This window comes from Mustelus asterias, chromosome 14 (genome assembly GCF_964213995.1).
Source record: "Mustelus asterias chromosome 14, sMusAst1.hap1.1, whole genome shotgun sequence".
Classification (NCBI taxonomy): Eukaryota; Metazoa; Chordata; class Chondrichthyes; order Carcharhiniformes; family Triakidae; genus Mustelus; species Mustelus asterias.
This window is the reverse complement of record NC_135814.1, coordinates 27827838-27855828: the sequence shown is the minus strand read 5'-3', so window position 1 is coordinate 27855828 and position 27991 is coordinate 27827838. Positions and strand designations below refer to the sequence as shown.

The 27991-nt window shown below is 42.8% G+C and overlaps 1 protein-coding gene across 1 annotated transcript in view; it reads right to left on the bottom strand.

Annotated features, from left to right (window-relative positions):
• Positions 1–27991, bottom strand: part of LOC144504127 (low-density lipoprotein receptor-related protein 1-like) — a 1391705-nt gene that overhangs the window by 791202 nt on the left and 572512 nt on the right. The window contains exon 13 of the mRNA XM_078229303.1: positions 19760–19940. Coding sequence (XP_078085429.1) covers positions 19760–19940 — 181 coding nt within the window. The remainder of the gene's footprint in view (positions 1–19759; positions 19941–27991) is intronic.

Below are 27991 nucleotides of genomic sequence, written 5' to 3'. Positions count from 1 at the left end.
GTTTTGACAGTATAGTGCACAAGGTACAATACTTTTCACTCTGTATCTAAATATGTGACAATAATAAATCAAGTTAAATGGCTGAAGCAACTCCATAATATTTAGTCTTTATCATGTTGCTGGCATGACTTTGGGTTTCGTTGAGGATATTGTGGCTACAAGGATTCCAGTCTTCATCAATCATGCAAGAGTTTTGCCCAGATTGAATTAGCAGGATAACTCAGGAAACATTCTGTTGGTGTGGGCAGGGGTTGAATGGTTTCTTCATGATTCCTCTGACTGTAAACTGTCTGGGACTAAAAAGAAAAGCACAGGCACTATCTGGTTTTGCCCTTTTCTTCTGCCCTACTTTTCGACCCATGATAGAATTTCAGAATATGGTATTGTTATGAAGTTACATATGTAAGGTTAAAACTGTGGTGTTTGGAAGTGTAAATAGTGTAAAGAAATGCTAAGGAAAAAACAAAAGACATCATATAGCATTGTTTTTTAAAAAGCTGATTGTGTCAGTGCCTGAAAAAAGCTGTTTTGGGGTTCAATGCTGAAATGTTTGAACTGCAGAGTGCAGCTGCAGAAGCAGGTCTCGTATCAAAGCCGAGTAGTCAGTGTTCCAACCAAACCAAAACAGGCTTTTGAATTGGACCAATGAGTTTAAAGCAAGTATGCAGAGAGACAGAACCAATGGAATTCAAATGTGAAGGTTGTTGACAGCCTCAAGCCACTCAGATCACAGGAATACTGTGAGGTAATTCCAGGCATATAAGTCTGGACAAGGGGGAATAACTGGTAGAGTAAGCTTGCCATCTCTTTAGTTGGAAGGAGGGAGAGGCGAGGATCTCATATAGAATCCTGCAGTTTAATAAATATATCTTCGGAAAATCACCATCTAAAGAGAAAGAGATACCAATTCAGAAAGTGTTCCAGATGGAAGCATCAGAAGAAAGTTCCAACTTCCAACAGATGCCTGGTATTATATTATTTGAGAGTGACTATATTCGATAAGGAATTATTTCATTATTCCTGAAAGAATCTTGTAATTGTCAAAACAGCATTCTATTAGAGAGTTTATTCAGTTTGTTAATTGTTGTAATAAGGTTGTCACCAGTTTAAAATAAAGACTTGTTAATTGTTCATGATAAAGAGTCTCAGATCCTGCTTTAATTTACCAAAACCAGGGGCTTCCTACTATCTCACATACGTTTGTATAAGATAACGAGACGGTTCCAAAATTGCACAGAGGGAAAAATCATCTCCGCGTCTTAACAGTACATTGCAAGACCTGATCATTTTGTTAGATTACACTCTCTGCTGCCCTCTCAGTCGGGGAGGTGTAATCAAGTCATTTCATATAAGAGCTGCCTGCTGTGAATTCACATATTAATCTTTTTTTCAGAAAGCTATTCTGGAAGAAATGCTAACCCCTGACAACAACACAAACAGAATCTGACTTGCCATTGAACTTGAACCTATTCAGTGTAGAGGACAAGAGAAAAACACAGGAATTCATATGGACAGATTGGTTGAAGTGCTTTGTCGTTGTTGGCAATTAACTACCTCATCAAGGTAGGGCACCAAGATAAATATATAATTTGTATGATATGGCATATGTTTATTTTTACATATCTCATGTACATAAATCAGGCAATTGTTTCAGAGAGATTCAAATAAACAATTGGTGCGGAAACAGCAGGCGCTCCCACTTGGGGATGACTTTCCTGTCACTCACATTATATTAATAGATGTGCCATGAGACAAGACTTTGCAACACGGCTCATTTACATCACTGTGTTAGCTATCAAGGCAAGGAGACATTATGAATTGAAGTTCAAGGATATTCTATGGAAGTGAATTACTCATTAGTAAGAGAGAAAAAAAATGAATTCCATTTTACGATTTCTAACAACTCACTTCTTGCATTGCAGAAACTCCACTGAAATGTATTTTGAACTGAATCTATGATGATAAAATACTCCTGAGAGGTCTGCAGTTGCTGGGGCTGTATGCTTCTCTATTCGTTAAGCTCAGCAATCGACACAAATGTGAAGTGGGGAATACTGCTTCGCACTCGCATTGACTTTTCCAGGAGAATTAACAAATTGAGGAAATGGTGCGTCTATATTTTTCATGAGAACAAGTAACTGCAAACACTTACCACTGGAAACACTTCTTCATTCTCCAGTGATCATTTTTTGGTTAAAAATCAGCGAAAAAGCTGGTGTTGCTGCATCTAATATATACTGACAAGTGGAATTTGATTACTTAGCTGACAGACCCATGGGACAACAGGAGAAGAAATTGATTTTATTTAGTAACTCATCCATCTTCAATTTTCTCTTCTGATGAAACGCTGAGAGAAAACTTATTGCCTAATGGAGACCAAAAAACAGCAATGCCAAAAAGAATTATGACGTCTAATTAAAATGAATGAGGACACAAACTTTAACTTAGGATCACTTTCATCAGTTCCAAACACAATTCTGTTTTCTGTCCTCCTGCCATTTTTTAAAGTAAACAATGCATATTTATTTGTTGATGTGCAAGGTAATTTTCTAATGGGTCTTCTGACTGAAAAATAATTCTTGCTCTCCACACATCACAGAGGCAGTCAGCTGAGTACAACAAAAATCTCCAGTATGAAGCACATAACATGATAAACACATTTGTTTTTGCATTTGTCAAATGGATTCAAAGGGATTTTTTTTAAAAAATACTTTTGTTACAGAGTGTAGTAGTAAGCATTTTCCTATGGGTGGCACGGTGGTTAGCACTGCTGCCTCACAGCACCAGGGACCCGGGTTTGATTCCAGGCTTGGAAAACTGTCTGTGCCGAGTCTATACGTTCTCCCCGTGTCTGCTCCGGTTTCCTCCCAAGGTCTGAAAGTTGTGTTGGTTAGGTGCGTTGGCCATGCTAAATTCTCCCTCAGTGTACCCAAACAGGCGCCGGACTATGGTGACTAGGGGATTTTCACAGTAACTTCATTGCAGTGTGAATGTGAGTCTACTTGTGATACTCATAAATAAACTTAAATTTGAAAGTATATACTGATATCTTTAGCAGGTATAAGCATGTACAAGTGAAGTCATCAGTAGTGCAGGCCTTCATGTGTCTGGTCTTACCATGAGGGACCTGTGTAACGAGCTGCCTAAGTCCATGCTGTACTACATTTCGATACTTTTACAAATAAAGAAGATTAAATATTGCAACATGGTCGACTACCCAAGTTATCACATCTTTTTGGCAATGAGGAGAAAACAGCAAAATAAAAGGAAAAGGGAAATACGTGTTACAGCATGGCGCTACAAAGATTTGCACAGGGAGGAGCTAGTTTGCAACGTGAGTAGCGGTTGAGGGCACTGATCAGTGGGTTTGTGAGTTTACCAACGACAAACAGGGCAGCAGCACCATGACTATATTTGGGATGATTGGTGAGTCTGTAGAAGAGAACTGGGACTAGACTGAATATGTGGAAAAGTTGGAACACTTTTTCTTGGCAAATGGAATTGCAGATGTGGCTAAAAGATGCTCAATTCTCCTGAATGTGGGGTGGAGACTTGCAAGATAGTGAGGAACTTAGGAGCACCATGTAGGCCGAGGGACACTTCCTTTGCGGATTTAGTTGTACTCATTCAGAATCATCACAATCCTAAACCCTCAGTGATTGTCCAGCAGTTCAAGCTCCATAGTCATTTTCTTAAAGCAGGACATTCTGTAGCTAACTTTGTTGCTGAGTTAAGACAATTCTTTGGACATTGCGTTTGAAGCAGTATTGAAGGACACGCTCTGGGACAGACTAGTCAGTGGCATTAATGAGGACAGCATTTAGCATTGTTTGTTAGGAGAAGACGCACTTATTTTCAATAAGGCTCCAGAAATTTCTCAGGGCATGGAAATGGCTGCCAGCATGCAAAAGATATTCAAAAGACCAGTGGTGTTTCACAGGCGGATACAATGCATCAAGTAAAGAAAGAAGCTGCAAGCAAGGTGTAAACAGTGGAATGTTTCAGGTGTGGAGGGACTCACTGGGTGAGATTTTACGGCCTCACTGGTCCTGAGAAAGTAAAATCATGCCCGAGATCAACGGAGCTTTCCATGGTCCGCCTCTCACCCACTCTGATTCCCGTGGCGGATGGGCAGTAGAAGTCCGGCCACTATGCAGATCATTGCACATTTATGGATGCTGTTTGTCACCATTGCAACAAAAAGGGTCATTTAGCAAAGAAATGCAGGGGTGCTAAGAGCAAGTCAAAGGCTGAGCAGGGAAATTCAATTTTGAAAAAGCCTCAGTCAGCTATGCATTACCTTGAAAGCCAAGGGCAGTAGGAGGTGCATTCTTGCAATATGTTTAATGTGAGTGAGGGGAGCGCAAAGCTTAACAATGCTGCAGTGGTGGTCGATGGAAAACAAATTAAGGTGGAGTTGGACACGGGAGCCTCTGCATCTGTAATTAGCGAGGAAACCTGCAGGAAGACCTGGGACTCTAAGCAGGTGCCAGCCCTACTCAGGCAGGCCTCCAAGTTGGATGCTTCCCGAATGCCACAAGAGATGATCTGTTTTGAACCCTTGCAGGAGGCAAAATGATCTCATGTACCACACCTACCAGCAGCTTTTGTTCGGGGAGGACTCAAAACATCACAAGGGTTTGTTCAAATACAACTGTCTTGTTTTTGGGGTTTCCTCCAGTTCAAAGAACAATGAACAATTTGTTGCAGGGGATTCCTCAGATAGCAGTTTACTTGGACTACATTCTGATCATAGGGAAAACTGAGGAGGAGCACCTCAGCAACCTAAGTCAAGAGATTTTCAGAGGCAGGGTTGTGCCTGAAGTATAGCAAGTGAATGTTCCAGGCATAGAGTGTGGAATATTCGGGTCACAACATCAGAGTGCAGGGTCTATCCCCGATGGAAGACAAAATTAAAGCTATCAAGGAAACTCCAAACCCCAGAAGTGTGTCTAAGTCCACATCATTTCAGGGCATGGTAAATTACTATGGGAAGTTTCTGCCAGAGCTTTTAACTGTGTTGGTGCCACTATACCTACTACTTCACAAAGAAACAAAATGGAAGTGGGGGGCCAGCACAAACAAAAGCTTTCAAGGATGTGAAAGCATTGCTACAATCGGCTAATCTGCTAGCTCACTTTGATCAAGACAATGAACTCATTCTCTCGTGCGATTCCTACACTATTGGGGCAGTACTCTCTCATCTGATGGAGGATGGGTCAGAAAATCCATCACGTACGCTAACAACAGCTGAGAAGAAACAGTTGCAGCTAGACAAGGAAGGTCTAGCCATTGTCTTTGCTGTGAAACAGTTTTATCGGTACCTTTTCGGTCGTTCATTCAGTATATGCACTGACCGCAAACTATTGATGAGTCTTTTCACTGAACCCAAGTGCATTCCTCCCATTACCTCAGTAAGTATACAGCACTGGGCTCTCACATTGTCAGCCTACCAATATAACGTTGTGTGTATAGGACAGGAAAGGGTAGCAAACACAGACATGTTGAGTCATCTCCATTTACCAAACATGAACTCCGAGACATTATTACCTCCAGAGGCAATTTTCTTGCTTGAGAGGACTTCACATTCTCCATTGGATGCTGAACAGAGTAAACAGTGGATGGTCTGGGACTTTGTTCTATCCCAGATGAAGAGATTCCTTATGCAGGAATGGCCGACAGTTAGAGGGGATGATGAATTGAGACCATATGCAAAGTGGAATGATGAGCTTATGTGTAGGAAGGTTGTATCCTTTGGGAGTCTCGAGTGGTTGCCCCACGTGCCCCCCCCCCCCCCCCCCCACCCCCCCCGTCCCCCGGTCATTCACAAGACTTGGCTGAAGTTCATGAAGGTCACTTCAGTATCTCCTGAATGAAAAGTTTAGCCAGGTGTTATGTTGGTGGCCTGGCATCGATCAGGACGTGTAGATCAAGGAAAAATCCTGTTCTGCATGTCAGATCAACCAGGAGATGGCACCACCAGCATCACTATATCCGTGGGAGTTGCCTGATCATCTGTGGTCGAGACTTCATGAGGACTTTGCAGTGCCTTTTAGAATCACATGTTTCCAGTTATAAGTGATTAGAAGTACACATCATGAGCAACATCACAGCTCCCGTTACAGTACAGAAGCTGCACCAAGTTTTTGTCTGGTTGTTTATCGGATTTTCTTGTTTCTGATAATGGTACAACGTTTACAAGTGATTTGTTCCAACAGTTTATACAAAGGAAGATATGCACTGTGCTTTTTCATCCAGCTCCAGAACGAACTGTTCAGATACTGGAAGAAGGATTGAGGACAATAGCAGTGATACTTTGGGAACCAAGATCTCATGGTTCTTCTTCCAGTATCATATCACGCCAAAATCAACAACATGACACTCACCAGCTGACTTACTGATGGGTAGGAAGCCAAAGTCTCAGCTGGATCTGCTACATCCAAATATCAAAGCAATAGTGGAAAAAAGACAGGAAAAGCAGTAGAGACATTACTACGATGCTAAGGAGAGACATTTCAACCCAAATAATTGTGTCTATTTAAAAAATTTTGGCAGTAACCAAGATTGGCTGCCTGGAGTTATTCTCAACCAAAGTGATCCAATATCTTTGGTCGTGAAAGAGTTGTTCTCAGACACCAGCATCACATTCACCTATGTCTTGACTCAGAGACAACAAAAGTTTCAGATAACACGGTAGAAGAAAATACTTCTGTGGACATTCAACAGGAAGTGATTCCTGATGCACAAGGATTTCCAGTGGACTCCAGGAGAGAATGAAGGACATTCATACACAGATACTACCTACTCCTGCTCCCACAAGTCCAGCTTCACTGAAACAAGCCTCACCAATGTCTATTGAGTTACCAATGCTACCGCACAGGTCATAGCATAGTTGCAAATCTCCGGAAAGACTGATGAAAAGTTGCGACATGAGTTTCATTATATTTCTTCCATCAAGGGGAATGGAATTAAGGAAAGATAAGTGTTATAGACTTTTATAGTAAGCATCTTCTTATTTGAATGCATATAATGATATCTTTAGCAGGTGTGAGCATGCACGAGTGATGACACATTGGTAGTGTGGGCATTCGCGGGTCTAGTCTTACCATGAGGGACCTTTATAAGTAGTTGCCTCCAGTTCTGAGTCCATGCTGTACTGTATTTTGACATTTTTGTGAGTGAAGAAGATTGAATATCACAATGTGTTTGAGTCCTTTTTTGTGGCCAAGTTACCACAACGTTAAAGTAGATGTTAAATTAAATCACGCTGTTTTGCTAAACAAATGTGACTTATTTTAAAAATTAATTATTTATGAGTAGAAAAATTACAATTTAGTTATTCCCTTCAGTGCTCATCGATTATGTTGCTTGGTTTCATTTGGTGATTTATTTTGACTAAAACACACAGGCGCCAAAATGAGTCATTCTAAAAGAGACTGCTAATTGAAGGGGCGTAAATTAAAAATATAATCAGCTGGTTAAAACACCCATACTGTTGACAGAAAAGCCTCAGGGGGCAAGCAATATTCACGACTTTCACAGCCAGTGGTATTTTCAGGAAGTCCCAATGGAAAGTGATGAATGAAGTCAAGAAAGTGCCACAAAAAAACCTTGAAAAATGCAGGATTAGCAAACGAGGTTCTAGAAACTGCACACCAACTGATTTTTTTTAAAGAAAAATATTTTTTAAAAACCTGAATTTCGGCAACAAGAGAAAATATTGCTATTAAAAAGCGATGACACATCAGCTTTCCGTTTGGTGAATAAGAGCTGGCCGTCAAATGAAGCCATGTTGAATGTATTACTCTCAAATGGGAAGATGCACTTTAATTGGTAGTAACAGGGGCCAAAGATTGTCAATGACAATGACAAAGTTAGCAATATTACCAATGCTATTGATGATGAAGATGAGGAAAAATCATACGATAATGTATTCCAATCAACTGTTTGGATGAATTGTTCAATGATTCAGATGGTAATTAGATTGATTTTGAAAGATTTCACTGCCAAGTGTAGTAGTTAATTTGTTATGGTTCATATCTCTCAGATGAAGTATACATAGTTTGTAATGTTATAAAAAGCCACTGGCTATATCCCATGGAGAGCTACATGGCAACCTTATGGTACTCAGGAATTACATTAGTTAAATTGTTAAATTTTCTCTGTCGACGGAAGAGGATAATAAACAAATGGTTATATAAAGGGGCGACACGATGGCACAGTGGTTAGCACTGCTGCCTCACAACGTCAGAGACCCGGCTTCAATTCCAGCCTCGGGTGACTATCTGTATGGGGTTTGTACATTCTCCCCGTGTCTGCATGGGTTTCCTCCAGGTGCTCCGGTTTCCTCCCACAGTCCAAAGATGTGTAGGTTAGGTTGATTGGCCATGATAAATTGCCCCTTAGTGTCAGGGCAAATGCATGGGGTTACGGGGATAAGGCCTGGGTGGGTTTGTTGTCAGTGTGGGCTTGATGGGCTGAATGGCCTCCTTCTGTACTATAGGGATTCTATGATTCTGACTTAAAATTAGTTAAGGGTGAATTTAATATGAGGAAAGAAACTGTGCTGGTGAAAATAATAGGATTACGTTAGATCCCATGTACACACATGTCAAAATTAAATATTTGAGACCAATTTTTTCGGCCAAAAGTCATGGGATCAACATTTTACACAGGTAATGTTTTTGATGGATTGACATAATTGCTCGAGTTGGGCCAAAAAAAGACCATCATAATGGGACAAAGGTAAAAATCAACAACACTGAAGAATTCATATTCGTTCTCAAACATTTACTTATTTTATAACATTACAAACTATGCACATTTCAACTGATAGGTATGAACAATAGCTACAACACTTGGCAGTGAAATCTTTCCAAATCACTCTAATTACCATTTAAATCACTGAACAACTCATCCTAATAGCTTGGTTGGAGAATATTATCATATGATTCTTCCTCATTTTCATCATCAACAGCATTGGTAGTCTTGGTAATTTTACCATCGTCATCCCACAAGCTTCGGTGCCTCAAGTGTATTCGATATTTCCCCTCTTAGAAATAATTTTTTCTTTTGGACAATATTGGAATCAGGTTCATTCCACACATCCACACAATGATAAGTGAAATGCTCACTTATTCCCACCCTTGGTGAATGATTTTTGCTTTTCAACATCCAATTGTTCCACATCTTCTGGATTCTGTTGTTGAGAGGTTTATTTTATACATACATCAAAGAGCTGATCAATAGTTATAAGATCACTGGGAATAACTTTCACGTGGAGGAGCATAGGAGCCCCCGTGATCCTGAAGGGAAGATGATCGGCAGAAGTAAAGCCAGGGACCCTCCAGCCAAGGGATCTTGGGTGTCGCCAGCCCGTCTGACACCCCTCTCCCTGTGAGTGACACACCTTCAGCCCCTGACACTGAAGACGGAGGGAGTCAAACATCAAAGCAGACCTGGACCTTCAAGGTCCGGGTCCCCAGGGGACGTTCAACAAGGGGCTGGTAAATCGGAATTCACCGGCGTGAATTGCACTCTCCGGAGTTTGAGCAGACGCCGCCATTCCCGCAGATGGAGAGTACGGGCTCAAAATCGCCCCGACAGGGTAGCCATGATCTAATAGTGCAACCCGGCTTGAGGGTTAAATGGTCTACTCTTTTTTAGTTGATGGAGATGATATAGATCAAGATGAGGAGTATTCTTTTCTCTCAGAGGGTTGGGTGACTTTGGAATACTCTGCCTCAGAAGGTGGTAGAGGTAGGCTCATTGAATATTTTTTTAGGCAGAGGTGAATACATTCTCGTTAGGTAGGGAAATGAAAGTTATTGGGGGTGGATGGAAATGTGGAACTTGAAACGCAAACGGATTAACCATGATCTTATTGAATGGCAGAATAGCCTTGAGGAGCTGAATGGCCCACTTCTGCTCCTATTTCGAATGTCCCTTCAGCTGTGGCTAATTTCCAATTGCACAGAGTGCTTTTAGAAATACAAATTCCAACCAATATATATCGCACATTGTACAGCAAAAACAGCTTATATTTAGTTCATTTACTCAACTGGCACTGTAAAATAGAGGTTAGAAAACTGCCTCAGACAAGGATGATCGGGGAACTGAGCTTGAACAGACTCAAAATAAATTTTCCCCTAAGAATCCTTATTCGCAATTGAAATTCATATAAGGTTTCACCACTTTTTTTACGAAGCGGATAACCTGAGTTGATTTTCTACAGCTTGTGCAACTGGTGAAAGGCAACAGATCACGTCATGCAGAAATATGGGGTGACTTTCTCTTGATATCCTTTGTTCCCCTATCAGCGTTAGCAACCGAGATCTAGATCCATAATTTAATAACATCCAAAGGCAGAAGGCAAAACAAAACGGAGGTTTGGGCTGCTTGCAGGGAATGACCGTGAAACCTGGGAGAAAACTTTATCTGACAACCCTAATGGAAGCCATTCTTCAGGGAATTAGGGACAAGCTGTGGCTGCCATTTGGCTAATGCGCTGCACTGGTTTTCCCATTCCACTCAAGAGATAAGTGGTTTCATTTTGGGTGCTGAAGCTTTATTCTCCCCACAATGTTTCATGGACAAACAACTCCTGACATATTGCCAGTCGGTATTTATTTCTTGGTGTATAAGTAAATAGATAAAAAATAGCGATAAACCTTGTCGGAGGCTGGATTTATGTCTGATGTGGCATTTGCACTAATGAGAAGAACATTTGGGGAAGATGTTCAAGGATTCCAGCCGTTCAGGGCACTCTGCCAAGTCCAGCATTTCCTGACAGCTCAGGAAGTGCTGTAAAATTACAAGACCGGTACAAGTGCTTTTCTTGTCACCAACACTCGATAGAATTACCCTTACCGCTTGTTCCAGTAGCATTAAGTGCATCAAGAGGAATAACTGGGTAAAAGTAACTTGGAGCATGTGTAATGGAAGGCCGCAAGTAACACTTGAAAACAGCTACTTGTTGGGGTCGCGCTCACTGCTATACTGAGCCAAGTCATTTGGAAAACATGGCCAGGATTTCATGGCCCCTCCCGCCCACGGGATATTACTGTCCTTGTAAACAGAATGGAGATTTAAATAGCTCATCACCTCCTCCAGGGTTAGACACACCTCAATGGGCCGTAAAATCCAGGCCAGTGTCTTTGAGGACAATAGTTAATTTTAACAAATTCTGTAAAAGATAGCAACTTAATATAATTGACCAAATATCAAACGTGGAAATGAATTAAATTGAATCAAATGGTCCATATAGCGGAAGATTTACCCCAATGGTTCAGTAAGTAGCTACGTTACCTACTATGGTAATGAAGGATATAGGGGGTAAATTTCAGCTTTGCCATTTGAGTGGTATCTGAGCACTATGGCTCATTTTGTTCCTGTAACACTATATTCTGCACCATCTCCTTCCTTCTCCCCTGTATACTCTATGAATGGTATGCTTTGTCTGTAAATCAAATGGAGAGATTCAGTGCCCAGAAGTATAAGAGAGGGACTGGCTGAGTGAGTGAGTAGAGGAGAGAGAGAGAGAGAGAGAATGACTGAGTGTTGGGAGACACTGAGTGCATGTGTATCTGTGTGAGAGTGTGTACGTGGCACAGAGGGTGAGTTTGGGAGTCAAGTAAATGAGTGTGTGGGGGAGTGCCAGAGTGTGGGGGAGAGAGTGAATGTGGGAGAGAGATTGTGGAGGGGGAGAAAAAGAGAGAGAGAATGACTTAGAGTTGGACATAGAGAGAGAGATAGAGAATGTGTGTGTGTGTGTGTGTGTGTGTTGTAGAAAGAGAGAGTATGGGAGAGAGAGGATGTGTGTAGGAGAGTAAGAAAGAGAATGAGAGTGGCAGAAGGAAAAAGGGAGAGAGAGAATGACTGAGTGTGGGACAGAGAGAGAGAGTGTGTGTTGTGAGAAAGAGAGTGTATGTGTGTGCGTGGGGGAGAGAGGTTGTGTGTGTCGGAGAGCAAGAAAGTGAGTGAGTGTGGGAGTGAGACTGAATAAGTGTGCGGGGGAGAGAGAGTGTGTGGGGGAAAGAGAGAGTGATTGTGGGAGAGGAAGAAAGGGAGCATGGGAGAGATCAACTTTATTTAAAAATTCATGTTTAACGTTGTATCAAACCTCATCTTTCCAAAATTTGCTCACCAGCCCTTAAGTGAGAAGGAAATGGAAATGTGCCCTGCCCGAGTGAAAAGGTTGGATGACCCCGCTTTAAAATGTTTGGACGATTGATACGTGTATTAGCTTGCAGTGAAGTGACTATGTTTATTTCTCATTGGAGAAAGTTATGAATTAATTACTTATTTTAAAAAAAATTTCACACATCTTACTCTCAGTTTGGGTTAATTTGTTTTAAACAGTGTAAAGTGGGTGAATGGGCATCTGAGTGCTATATCTTGGCATGAAGGACAATGGGGGGATCGACGAAAGGGCAGAATTTTACATAGGGAGCATGAGAAGGATCTTTTGAATGTGCATTTTAAAAGGTCCCCTCCTGCGGACTAGTGTTCATCACCCCTCTGAGGAGCCATGAACCATGACTCCTTAAAAATCTAACCCGACTCCATGAAGATTGCAGAGGAGTAGGACATGCTTAACTGCACATTGGAGCCAGCCAGGTCGGGAATGATGGATGCACACTTTGGATGGCTATCACGCTACATCCTTTAAAAGCACGCCCGAAAATCAGACAACACAGGCACGGGGTTGGGAATCCCAGGATTGTTCATCCGTCATTTTTAAAGGACACCTCAGCCATCCCAAATTGATGAAAACTCAGGTCAATTGTTCAGGTCGCTAACCTTACAAGCAGATTGCACCACCAGTTACTGACACACTTCACTTTCTCTTGTGAGACACGGTGGTGCACGATTGCAAACAGCTACACCTAACTGGTGGAGCACAGGAATGGCCACATATCCTCAACGCAGTGAAGGAGTTGGTGTTTACCATCAACAGAGCTGCCATGACACATGCTATTACCAGCAATAGGGCTGAAGCCAAACAGTATGTTCAGACCTAATCGTCCCACAATCTCTCCTGATTTACAGGGCGCAGGTGGTCACAGCATGCACATCTTGTTTTCCATTCCCTCACTTTCCTGCAACTCCACCCTGGTGCTTTTCTCCTGATCTATACTGAGGAACTGCAACCTGCCCAGGAAGTGGTGCAGGAGCAAGAAACAGCAAAGGAAGGAAGCACCGATGATGAAGAAACACTGTCATATGATCTCACACACGCAACCATCAGCTTAGAGATGATCGTTCTGTGCATACTTCTGTCAATAACTTAGAGATGAAAGAGGTATAGAAAGCATTCTTTCTGGTTGTACCACAGCTTGGTATGGCTCCTGCTCTGCCCAAGGCCGCAAGAAACTACAAAAGGTCATGAATGTAGCCCAATCCATCACGCAAACCAGTCTCCCATCCTTTGACTCTGCCTACACTTCCCACTGCCTCGGCAATGCAGCCAGCATAATCAAGGACCCCAAGCACCCTCGACATACTCTCTGCGACCTTCTTCCATTCAGAAAAAGATGCAAAAGTCTGAGGTCATGTACCATCCGACTCAAGAACAGCTTCTTCCCTGCTGCCATCAAACTTTTGAATGGACCTACCTCGTATTAAGTTGATCTTTTTCTACACCCTAGCTATGATTGTAACACTACATTCTGCACTCTTTCCTTTCCTTCTGTGTGAACAGTATGTTTTGTCTGTATAGCGCGCAAGAAACAATACTTTTCACTGTGTACTAATACATGTGACAATAATAAATCAAATCAAGTCAAATCAAAGGCATGTGGTGAGACATTGAGCACAAATAAGCAGCATCCAGGGCAAGAGACAATGGTAGTGCAGGTACCAGTTCACTGGAGGTCGCACAGGATTGCAGTTGCAAAGGACTCAGATGAGGACTTTGATGGTGGGAAACCCAAAAAAAGGCAGATGGGTTTATACATAGAAACACTTAATACAACCTGGCAGGGTTTCCAGAAAGCCCACACCTAGTGTCAAAGAGAATGGAGGAGTCCAGCGTCAATCTTCTTCATGGCTTTGGACTGAGCTTGGACCCATCCTTTCCAGAGTACACGTGGTACCAACTCCATTATCCTACTTACAGATTTAATCTTAATGAAACGTCTGACCATTGATGGCTCAACTCGCACTGCAGCACAAGTAGTGATCACTCAATCTCTTAAGAGCTGCAGTGAAAGGTCCGAATGGAATCATGCCCCCTCTGTTTCTTGCCACACAGGGTTACACTGTTGGAGTCCAGCAATTTGTCCTTCAATACATGGCTAGGATTTCTCAGACTCCACACCTGAGAGTGGCTCTGTGGAGAATGAACCTGCTGTCCTCTCTCAGGATGGCTACATTTACCCTCTCGTCATTGGGCATTGCACCAGGGCTCTGCCTTTGCCTCTCAGCCAGTCAGCCGAGGCCATTGCTACCCATACCAATGTGGTGCAGTTTGAAGCCAGGCCTTCAGAACTGTTCTAGACTGCTAGGCTATCTGAGGTCTCCTGCAGTGTGAGTCAGCAGCCCTTCACTAGACATGCTGCAGTCACTGGAGCAAGGCTAAATTCGAGTACTGGAACTAGCACATGCACATGGAAGACACTAAGGCAATGCACAAGGGTGATTAGTTGATTGGAACTTGGTTCTAAAGATGATTTAGATTGCTTGTTTTGTGATGGCTTGTACAGCATTGTGGCTGAGAGCTTGCTGTGATGGTCAGCGACAGATAGAAACAGAGAAACAAGAAGCAGGAGCAGACCATTCAACCTGTTGAGCCTGCTCTTCCATTCATCTTGATCAGGGCTAATCATTGAATTCAGTATCTGATCCCCCCTCCCCCCCGACAAAAGGTCATGTATGCGATTGTCCTTAAGTGTGGAATAAGAGCTGCATTCACTGGTTCCATGGTCAGATGAGTCGATGACGGACAGCCTGACCAGAAAGGGGTTTTGTTGATAACTTGTTCTATTCCTTCTCCTCAGCTGCTCACCGTAGATCTGGTGAAAAAGATTGTGTTTTCATGATGGTGCAGGATGCATGTGGAGGAAACAACAGAATAGAATGAAACACGGGGTGCACGTTGGAAAATCCTCCAGAGCAGTTCAGACCACAGAAATGATGTTTCAGCACCTAAACTGCCTGCTCAATGACAATTTGTATATGAGCATGGTTCTTGTTAAGTGTAAACTGCAAGTCTGAGTCAAGACCAGGTGGCCAGAAAATGGCTCTTGAAGTCCTGATGCCAACCTCTGGTTTCTCATGGCGGTACAAATTCTGATGGTACAGAGGAATGCTGCAGAGTAAAGGCATCATGACTGTCACAAAGAGTTGGACATTGACTTGCATGACATGCTGAGGTTTGATGTACATCAACTTGACATTAAGAGTGTGGAACACTTTCCAGTTTCATTAACTCTATGAATTTACATGCAGTATCTGCAGAGTGACATGAGTGGAGTCAGTGACTCTTGCACCACAATGGAAGCTTGCCGTCCTGGTTGTCACTGTATTTTTGCTTCACTTTCTTACTGCTCGCTGGCAAGACAGAATTAAATGTGTTCAGCTTTCCCTCTGCCAGGCAAGCCGACATGATATCAGAGTGAAAGTGATCCACACCTTCACCACAAACATACTGATCTCCTTAAAGAAGTTTGTGTTCTTTATAGAAATACAAGAAAATACACTGATCAAAAGATGCTGATAGTGTAAAGGGACTCCTTGTGAAAAATTCCTTATGTGGGTTATACTGACCGACCTTCGTGGGAGGACATGGAACTTTGCTGGTGAAGAGTTGTCGAGGCCCACTTCAGACAGAGACTTGTGAAAGGATGGCATGAAAAATGCAAAAGGCTGGACTTGAATCTTTGTGTTTGTGAAAACAATGGAGACTGCCCCCCGCTCCGCCCCCCCCCCCCCCCCCATAAGCCAGCTACATCCCACTGGACCCCCCAAAACCATCGCCTGTTGATTTATACCTCAGTATGTGTCGAAAAGGTTCTGAGTTGAAAGCAAAATGGACTTTGGATGTAAGATCTTCTGGGAATACATATAAATAAATGAGTTTAAAAACTGGCTTTGAGAGGAGACAGAAGCAATAAGAAACATGACAGCCTTCGAAGGACACTACTGGAATAAAAACTGGGACCTCCCGTGCTCTCTCTCTCTTGTTGGAGCCAAGTGTTGTAACAGGGAGAAGAAAACAACAGTCACTCCTGCAGAGACAAGCAGGTCGAAAAGCCAACAAGTGTCTCCAACAGACAGCAAAACTGGCAAGTCAACTGAAGAGTTCTCCTGAAACCTCCTCAGGAATGGCCATAACATACCACCATCTACATTTCATGGACAAGACAAGGACTTTTTTGTATATATATTTTTTAAACTTTTACTTGGACTTTTTTTTCTGATCTATATGAATGTGTCTTACATCTTTTATTATTTTTCCTCACCTTTTAGTGATTAATGAACTTACCCTTTCTTTGACTCAGGAAAACCTGCTTTGATTGACTCCTTATTAAAAAGTAAATACACTCGGACTGGGGAAGTTGTCCACAAGGGAGATTGTTTTTTTAAACTTTGCTGTGGCCAACTGGGAGGGGAATTAAATAAAAAGGGGAGCTAGCTCATTCCTCCTCACCCAGTTGTAGCACTTGTATTCAGACAGTGATCTGTGAGATGTTGGAAATGTCATCTACTAAAGGAGCCTGATGTGAAAACATGACATGGTCACCATCAAAGCCATTGGCAATGCCATCTTTGCCCTGCTCTGAGGTTGTAAATGTGTCAACAACGGGAGAGGTGATGGCCTAGTGGTACTAGCACTAGAATATTAATCCAGGAACTCAACTAATGTTCTGAGGTCCCAGTCTCGAATTCCGTCACAGTGGACGGTGGAATTTAAATTCAATTAAAGTAAAATCTGGAATTAAGAATCTACCATTGAAACCACTGTTGATCGTCGGAAAAGTCCATCTGGTTCACTAATGTCCTTTATGGAAGGAAAGCTGCCGTTCTTACCTGGTCTGGCCTACATGTGACTCCAGAGCTACAGCAATGTGGTTGACTCTCAACTGCCCTCAGGCAACTCGGGATGGGCAATAAATGCTGGCCAGCCAGCGACGCCCATGTCCCATGAATGAATTAAAAACAGAGATGTCAGTGAGCATATCCTTAGCAAAACATACACAAAGCTCCTCACTGAGACTGAGGTAAGGAAATTGCTCTATGAAGGACCGACTTCTTGCTGAGAGCCATTTTCCCTCTTTCCCTCTTCTCTCTTTGAACAGCTCGTCCCCCTTTGCCACCTCTGATTATTTTCTCTCTCATCTTGATGGCCAAGGGGGACAGAAATTACAGCATCCATGGCTCAAAGCAAGTGATTTGATCGGAACCCTTGATGTGAGAACCAAGGCCTTCACTGCATGTCTCACCACTCACTGCAGTTTTCAGCAGTTTGAAGTAGCAGTACAAACCTCCAAACACAGCTAATATCTCAGCAAGAGTCAGCACAATTCAATCAACAACGAAGATGAAAATTTTAAATAGCACTCTGGGGTATCCTTGTATTCAGCAGAGCCGGAGCGCTGAGGTCAAAAATGGCACAGCTGCTATCAAATCAACACGCTGACTGATACTCTGCCTACTCTCCACACTTCTGATGGATACGCCAAATACCTACATGAACAACCTATTTAAAATGCCATTCAGCCATTCAGCACAGCTGCGCCAAAAGTGTGTACATGACACAAATGCCATTTTGGATCTGCAATTATACTTGTTACAATGAAAATGAGACTGCTACACAATGGAAATTTGAGCCAACATGTGTGGATGTCAGACGAGGTCAGGTTTACACTGAGCAGCTTGCTCTCAGTGTCTTTGTGTCTTAACTTCACAAAGAATTCCACTTGCTTAAGTAGAAGCAGGAGCCTATGAATTTTGTCAGAGGAAAGCATGACAACACTACTTTGCTTCACCTTAGCAATAAAATTATCAATGTTTTCTTGTTTGAAGTATCCGTTTCCGTCTTTTCTACCTACTCTATTCAGCAAATATTCCATAGAACTAACCTCAGATATACATGTACCAATTCGCCCATGCAGCCATAGGCAGCCATGAATGCGCACCTTCAGGTGAGGAGGGAGGAGACAGGAGGTGAAGAAATTATTTTAAAAAGTCAAGCAACAGCATGGAAAAAATTACCTGGCTGACAGCTGCCTCAGTCAGATATATGGGGCGAGATTCTCTGGCCTCCCAGCCACATGTTTCCTGCCGGCAGGAGGGAGCGCATTGTTTGCTAGCGGTGGGATTCTCTGATTTCACTGCTGTCAATGGGAATTCCATTGACGTCACTCCACGCCGGCGGGAAACCTGCGGGTGGGGATACTCTGCTGGCGGGACCGGAGAATCCCGCCGGCATGAACGGCCAGGGAATTCCGGCCAAGGCCCTTGATTACGCCGAGATGCTTAATGTCTGTCTAACACCCAAACCAGACATGTATTTACACTGAACGTTGGAAATCTACAGCATTCAGGATTATTAGGTCCAACAGGCAATCTTGAAAGAACCTGCAACCGAAAAATATCGGTGTAAATTCTGCTTGTTACAGGAATTGTCACGGGCAGGACAGACAAACTGAGGCACAGTTGAAAAGTCCGTTGACCTCAGGCAGGAATTTCTAGTCTCGGGACTGGAAAATCCCACCCTAAGTTATTACTTTTAAGATACTTACATGAATGTGAACTGCTCCTCCTGGTTCCATTAAAATCCTGGGCCGCAGCTTGCTTCGCTGTGAATTATTTTATTAATTTGTGGGACATGGGCTTCACTGGCTGGCCAGCATTTATTGCCCATCCCTAGTTGCCCAAGGGCAGTTGAGAGTCAACCACATTGCTATGGCTCTGGGGTCACATGTAGGCCAGACCAGATAAGGATGGCATATTTCCTTCCCGAAGGGACATCAGTGAGCCAGATGGGTTTTTCTGACAATTGACAGTGGTTCCATGGTCACCAGCACATTCTTAATTCCAGATTTTTTTTACTGAATTCAAATTCCACCACGTGCTGAGTTTCTGAATTAATAATCTAGCGATAATACCACTAGGCCCTCTCCTCCCCTCCCAGACATAGTCTAGATATTCAGTCAGAATTTCAGCTGGCCAGTCTTGCTGGCAACCCCACCCACCTCCACTTGCTGTGACGGATGACTGCAGCTCATTGGCAACTATTAAAAAAGTGTCTGGCACAACACATTGCCTCATTTGGCATGTGGGACGTGCACTGCACCCAAATGGTGCCCCACTTCTTGGATGATCCAATTTCTGGGGTAATAAGTTAGGTTGGCTGACATCTCACTGCCTCCAGTATATAATTTGTGCTTCAACCTGTGAAGCTGGACTGGAATTGCTGTTTAAACCTCCTGTTTCCATTTTATCTTGTGCCTATAAAAAGAACTGTTAATGGAAATGAAAGCTTTTATGGGCAACATTCTATTAGACTTTAAAAATCTAGAAAATAATAATTGCTCATTTGTAGATTTACAGTGAATTTCTTGTACGTCTATGATGCCAACAAAAGCCTTTTACTAAGCAATAACAATGTACAATCTGTATTAAATGCACCTCCCTCAGGGGAAACAAATGTATTTCTCTTTTTATTAGGCAAAGGAAAAGCCATTCTGAGTACAAACTTACTAATTACACCATCAGATTTAGGCTCCTGAAATTTGTAAAAGAAAACACTCACCCATGTAAAGGATCCAGAACTATTGCTCTTGGATGCGACATTTCACCTTCTACCAACGTCTTCCTCGTCTGGGAAGCCTTCTCCAGTCTTGCGACGCTGATGGTCTTCCTGTAACTATCATCTGTCCAATATAAGTTATTTCCAATCCAGTCCACAGCGATACCTTCAACATTATCCACACCTGGAGGTTAAAAGTAAAACAAAAAAGGTGATGACAATCTGGACGTGCAAATGTCATAAAGTTGGCAAGTCAGGGTGAGTTCGTAATGCCTTACGATCATCGCTTGAGTCAAGATAAAATCAGTTCTACAGTTCCTTTGGATAGAATGTATCAATTGTGTATAATGCGTTGATGTTTTTATTAACACTGTTCAAACAGTTGTTATCTCTCATCGATTCAAAGCTGATAATGCACAGAAAGGTGGTACACAACATAGGTTAGGGCACCTGATATTTAACATTACTGGATTAGAGAAGTATGATTTAACTCCTTTGTACCACTGTGCTGATTTTGTTGGACGTTGCCAGGACAGACTTTCTGCTTACATTGCTGCATGTTGCTGGAAAAACTAAACAGTACTGGTTAGTTTTTCCACCAATAGGTGCAGAAGGTGAAGTCGCATGGGAGCAGAGGTGAGCTAGCAAGGTGGATACAAAACTGGCTTGGTCAAAGAAGACAGAGGGTAGCAGTGGAAGGGTGCGTTTCTGAATGGAGGGCTGTGACAAGTGGCATTCCCCAAGGATCAGTGCTGGGACCTTTGCTGTTTGTAATATGTATAAATGATTTGGAGGAAAATGTAACTGGTTTGATTAGTAAGTTTGCAGACGATACAAAGGTTGGTGGATTTGCGGACAGCGATGAGGACCATCGGAGGATACAGCAGGATATAGATCAGGTGGAGACTTGGGTGGAGAGATGGCAGATGGAGTTTAATCCAGACAAATGTCAGGTAATGCATTTTGGAAGGTCTAATACAGATAGGAAATATACAGTAAATGGCAGAACCCTTAGGAGTATCGATAGGCAAAGGGATCTGGGTGTACAGGTACACAGGTCACTGAAAGGGGAAATGCATGTGGAGAAGGTAGTCAAGAAGGCATACGACATGCTTGCCTTCATCAGCTGGGGCATTGAGTTTAAAAATTGGCAAGTCATGTTGCCGCTTTATAGAACCTTAATTAGGCCGCACTTGGAATATAGTGTTCAATTTTGGTCGCCACACTACCAGAAGGATGTGGAGGCTTTGGAGAGGGTACAGAAAAGATTTACCAGGATGTTGCCTGGTATGGAGAGCATTAGCTATGAGGAGAGGTTGGAGAAACTTGGTTTGTTCTCACTGGAATGATGGAGGTTGACGGGTGACCTGATAGAAGTCTACAAGATTATGAGAGGCACGGACAGAGTGGATAGTCAGAAGCTTTTTCGCAGGGTGGAAGAGTCAATTACTAGGGGGCACAGGTTTAAGATGCGAGGGGCAAGGTTTAAAGGAGTTGTCGAGGCAGATTTTTCACACAGAGAGTAGTGGATGCCTGGAACTCGTTGCCGGGGGAGGTATTGGAAGCGGATACGGTAGTGACTTTTAAGGGGCGTCTTGACAAATACATGAATAGAATGATAATAGAGGGATATGGTCCCCGGAAAGGTAGGGTGTTTTAGTTAAGTTGGGCAGCATGGTCGGTGCAGGCTTGGAGGGCCAAGGGGCCTGCTCCTGTGCTGTAATTTTCTTTGTTCTTTGTTCTTTGTACTGTTCAAAAATACTGCCACTTATGTGGAAATGAAAATGGAAAATGCTGAAAATACTGGTTGGAAACAACATGTTTTATGAGGGGAGGCAATGGCCCAGTGGTATTATTTCGAGACTATTAATCCAGAAACTCAACTAATATTCTGGAGACCTTGGTTCGAATCCCGCCATGGCAGGTGGTGGAATTTAAATTTAATAAAAACAATCTGGAATTAAGAATCTACTGATGACCATGAAACTATTGTCGATTGTCAGAAAAATCCATCTGTTTCCTTTAGGGAAGGAAATCTGCTGTCCTTACCTGGTCTGGCCTACATCTGACTCCAGACTACATGTGACAGCAATGTGGTTGACTGTCAACTGTCCCCTGAACAAAGACAAGAAATGCTGGCCAGCCAGCGATGCCCATGTTCCATGAGTGAATAAAAAAAGCAAGCAAAAAACCTTGTCCCAAGAAACCTGCCTCATTCTGGTGATTCTAACCTTCTATTTTCCTTCCTTACAGAAATTTACCTCATTGTTTCATGAATGTCTTGAAAAAAAAACACATTCTTAGGACATGGGTGTCACTAACAAAACAAACATTTAAGATGGTAATAGTGAGCTGCCTGCTTGAAGCTCTGCAGTACATGTGGTGAAATTAGTACCACGGTGCTGTTAGGGATTTCCAGGATTTGACCCAACAACAATGCAGAAAAAAAACAACAATATACTGGCATATCTGAGTCAGGATGGTGTGCAAATTGAACGAATGGCTGCTTCCTTTATCTTTCTAGGCAGCAGAGGTTGTGGGTTTGTGAAGCACTGCCAAAGAAAATTCAGCAAATTTTGGTAATGCATCCTATAGACTGTACATGTTGCAGCCACATTATGCTAGTGATGAAGAAGTGGATGCTTTTAGGTGGTGGGTGGCTCACTGATCAAATGCACTGCTTTGTCCAAGATGGCATTACGCTTCTCAAGCACTGTTGCAGTGACAACCATTCATGCAAATGGAGAGTATTCTATCACACCCCTCACAAGTCCCAAGATGGCACGAGATCGAGGCGACTTCTTGCAAGCTGTGCCCAACATAGCTTCTAATTCTATCTTTTAACCTCGTTCTATGCTTCTAAAACTTCATTCTAACTCTTTTAAACTCTGTAACAGTGCTCTAATTAAGTTTATCTTTCTCAACACCCTAGCTATGACTGAAACACTACATTCTGCACTCTCTCATTTTCTTCTCTATGAATGGTATGCTTTGTCTGTATAGTGCACAAGAAACAATACTTTTCACTGCATCTCAATACATGCGACAATAATAAATCAAATCAAAATCAAATCAAATTGTAAATGGTAATGAGGTATTCGGAAGTTGTGAGTCACTCCTTGCAGAATACTTACTCCTTGACATGATCGAATAGCTACAGCATTTGTATGGCTGATCTTGTTGAGTTCCGAGCCATTGATGATCACTTGGATGTTAATTGTAGGGGATTCAGTCATTGAATGTCAAAGGAGGTGGTTAAAATTTCTCTTGTTGAGGTTGGTCATTGTCTGGCACTTTACATTATAGTTACATGTCACCAACCCAAACCTTATCCAGGTCTTGCCGAATGTGGACATGGACGGCTTCATTGTCTGAGTAAATGCAAATGGAATGGAACACGATTCCTTTATCAGCAAATCGTCCCACTTCTCATGATAGAGGAAATGTCATTGACGAAGTAGCTGAAGGTAGTTTTTGCTTTGGATACTGCCTTTAGCAACATTTGCAATAACGTCATGGGGATGACACCACATCAATTTTCCTTTGTGGTTGATATGACTCAAGCAACTGGAGACTTTTCTCACTGATTCCCATTGACTTTGCCATTACTGGAACTCCTCAATGCCACACTCTGATGAGGTAATCACTCCCTCCTCACCCCTTTTATCCATATTTAGATCAAAGTTGCAATGAGATGTGGGACGGAGTGGGCCTGGTGGAAACCAAACTGAACATCAGTGATTGTCCAAGCCGACTGGGAGCATTATGGTGGTTAGGCTAGAATGATGGTTAGGCCACATTTGGAATACTGCATCCAGTTCTGGTCGCCACACTACCAGGAGGACGTGGAGGCTTTGGAGAGAGTACAGAGAAGGTTTACCAGGATGTTGCCTGGTATGGAGGGTCTTAGCTATGAGGAGAGATTAGGTAAACTGGGGTTGTTCTCCCTGGAAAGATGGAGGATGAGGGGCGACCTAATAGAGGTGTATAAAATTATGAAGGGCATAGATAGAGTGAACAGTGGGAAGCTTTTTCCCAGGTCGGAGGTGACGAACACAAGGGGTCACGGGTTCAAGGTGAGGGGGGCAAGGTTCAACACAGATGTCAGGGGGACGTATTTTACACAGAGGGTGGTGGGGGCCTGGAATGCACTGCCAAGCAAGGTGATTGAGGCAGACACGCTGGGATCATTTAAGACTTATCTAGATAACCACATGAACAGACTGGGAATAGAGGGATACAAACGAATGGGCACATGAGCGGCGCAGGCTTGGAGGGCCGAAGGGCCTGTTTCTGTGCTGTATTGTTCTTTGTTCATTGTTCATGGCTGCTGCTATTATTTTGCTGATGATTGGGAGTAAGTAAACTGATAAATGGTTGAGTTGAGCATGTTTTGCATTTTGTGCACAGGACGTACTGCACAATATTTCACATTGTCGCTTAGATGCCAATGGTTTAACTCTACTGGAACAGCTGACTTACTTGCCTGATCTTTTCCAAAATCTTTTGAGATTCTCTCTTCCTCTGTCGAGAAAACAACATGGACTATCACTGAATTACTGATAAAATATGGTCGATATTCCATTGTTATCTGCTCAAAACCTGAATTTTGAAAATACCCATTAGATCTTTCTGTGCCTCCACCTGTGAGCAAGTAAAGGAAGTGACCAGGTGGGATCCTGCTACAATCTGTAGGGAACGTTTATTGTTGTCATGGAAAATAGTTACCCTTCCAATGTCTAGCCAGTTTGTTACGCAGTTGATAACAACTCTTTTTAATCGTTACCTTTCAGTTAAGCTATTAGTCTCTTGTTACAGGCTTTGTAAATATTTTTTGAAAATTAAGATATATATTTCCAGGCAAATGGCACTAATTTTATTCCCAGTTCTGTTACATACTTTAAAAATGTGAATATATTTGTTCGGCTTTACTTAGCTTCATAAATCTTGTTAAATGCATTTAAATCCTTTCCTTAACAATTTCGCTCCACTATTAATGTCAAACTAGAAAGAACATTGGCCTGAAATTACGCTCGGCAATTGTAACAGATGGATCCTTACCATGTTTCACTAAAATTCCCCTCTCTGCTATTTTGAGTAGATAAATGGTTTAACACCTCCACGAAAATAGTAAAGAGAAGAATTTCAGAAGAACATGTTAAGCATTTGTATGCTAATGTACTGTCAGGACCAAGCTTGCAATCTTTTTTCACTGTTTTAATGTCAAAAGTTGTTTTTCCAATCTTCTGGTACAATCCCAGTGCGCAATGAGCTATAAAACATTTCTGTTCCAGCATCCACTATTTCCACCTTAATTTTCGTAAGTGTGCCTGGGTGCATTAAATGTGCTCCTCACTAAAGATTTAAGTACTCCAGTTTTATTGCCATGAGCCTGAATATATACCTTACCTTTTCCATTAGTAGCATTTTCTAGAGAGAGAAAAGCTAATGTTTCCATCAGACTATTTTATTCTCATGTTTAACAGGCTCATTTGTTTATTTAGTACTTTGTTGCAAGAAGCATATTCAACATTTATACAGTGAATAACTATTTTGTGCTTCAAGAGCCAGAATTTTACTGCCACACCCGCCACGGGGATCGGAGTGGGCAAGGGGCGGACAACAGGAAGGGTCGTTGACCTCAGGTGGGACTTTACAGTTTCGGGATGAGCGAGATTACAAAATCCCGCCCCTTTAAGGTATCCCTTTTCATGAATTAGTATTTAACATTTTTTTAAATATACATTTTCCAATCTAGACATGAAGGCAGCATGTCAATGAATATGTCAATGGAGTCCAAGCAAAACTAAGATCAATCAAGGTAAAAGTTGGCTGGTCCATTGGCTGGAATAGAATAGTAACCAGGGTCTGAGCAGAAAAGGTGCTGTACTTCCCTCCGAGAACTAATCTGGTGAGAAGAGCAATAGCACTAGAAAGAGATCCTTTTTGTTTCTTTCCTTCTGAGAGCGAGGACGATCAGGAATGGATTGGCAGCATGGTAATCAGGTCTGATTTCAGGAGAGGTTGTGGGGGCTTCTAATCCACCTAGCTACCCATCCACCTGGAGTCTCGACACCAACCCCACACCCAGCCTCACAAACCTCTCGATCCGTGTCAGATTCATTCTCAGCTATTCTGTCACCATTTATGTTGCCATTTTTAAAAACAGTGGGTGGAATTCTCACAAAAACTGACCATTTCTGGCGGGAAAAGCAGTGAGAATCCCGTCGGGTGGATCAGCATGATCCAAATCGCAACTCACCCACACTTAGTCATTGTTTTTGGAGCTTGAGAAGATTCCCATATAATTCTCCCACACATCGACAATTCTTTGGAGGTTGGGGCAATTTTTGCCTCGTGAAAGAACAAAAGAACAAAGAACAGTACAGCACAGGAAACAGGCCCTTCGGCCCTCCAAGCCTGTGCCGCTCATTGGTCCAACTAGACCATTCGTTTGTATACCTCCATTCCCAGACTGCTCATGTGACTATCCAGGTAAGTCTTAAACGATGCCAGCGTGCCTGCCTCCACCACCCTACTTGGCAGCGCATTCCAGGCCCCCACCACTCTCTGTGTAAAATACGTCCCTCTGATATCTGAGTTATACCTCGCCCCTCTCACCTTGAGCCTGTGACCCCTCGTGATCGTCACCTCCGACCTGGGAAAAAGCTTTCCACTGTTCACCCTATCTATACCCTTCATAATTTTGTACACCTCTATTAGGTCTCCCCCCATTCTCCGTCTTTCCGGGGAGAACAAGCCCAGTTTACCCAATCTGTCCTCATAGCTAAGACCCTCCATACCAGGCAACATCCTGGTAAACCTTCTCTGCACTCTCTCTAAAACCTCCACGTCCTTCTGGTAGTGCGGCGACCAGAACTGGATGCAGTACTCCAAATGTGGCCTAACCAGTGTTCTATACAGCTGCAACATCAGACTCCAGCTTTTATACTCTATACCCCAACCTATAAAGGCAAGCATACCATATGCCTTCTTCACCACCTTCTCCACCTGTGCTGCCACCTTCAAGGATTTGTGGACTTGCAGTCCTAGGTCCCTCTGTGTTTCTATACTCTTGATGGCTCTGCCATTTATTGTATAACTCCCCACTACATTAATTCTTCCAAAATGCATCACATCGCATTCATCTGGATTAAATTCCATCTGCCATTTCTCCGCCCAATTTTCCAGCCTATCTATATCCTGCTGTATTGTCCGACAATGTTCATTGCTATCCGCAAGTCCAGCCATCTTCGTGTCATCCGCAAACTTGCTGATAACACCAGTTACACCTTCTTCCAAATCATTTATATATATCACAAATAGCAGAGGTCCCAGTACAGAGCCCTGCGGAACATCACTGGTCACAGACCTCCAGCCGGAAAAAGACCCTTCGACTGTTACCCTCTGTCTCCTGTGGCCAAGCCAGTTTTCTACCCATCTAGCCACTTCTCCTTGTATCCCATGAGCCTTAACCTTCTTAACCAAACCTGCCATAAGGGACTTTGTCAAATGCCTTACTGAAATCCATATAGACGACATCCACGGCCCTTCCTTCGTCAACCGTTTTTGTCACTTCCTCAAAAAACTCCACCAAATTTGTAAGGCACGACCTCCCTCTTACAAAACCATGCTGTCTGTCACTTATGAGATTGTTCCGTTCTAAATGCGCATACATCCTGTCTCTTAGAATCCTCTCCAACAACTTCCTGACCACAGACGTCAAGCTCACTGGCCTATAATTACCTGGGTTATCCCTGCTACCCTTCTTAAATAACGGTACCACATTCGCTATCCTCCAATCCTCAGGGACCTCACCTGTATCCAATGACGAGACAAAGAATTCCATCAGAGGCCCAGCAATTACATCTTTTGTCTCCCTGAGCAGTCTAGGATAGATGCCATCAGGCCCTGGGGATTTGTCAGTTTTAATGTTACCTAAAAAACGTAACACTTCCTCCCTTGTAATGGAGATTCTCTCTAACGGGTCAACACCTCCCTCTGAGACACTCCCAGTCAACAAGTCCCTCTCCTTTGTGAATACCGATGCAAAGTATTCATTTAGGATCTCCCCTATTCCCTTGGGTTCTAGGCATAAAAGGTGTGCAGGACCATTTCTAGAGACCAGTAGTGATGCACACTGGATTCCTGAGAGCCAGGTGAATCTAGCTTCAAACCAACCCTGCATATTTAAATCAGGATATGTCAGTGCAGGGGGACAGGAAGAATCCCAAA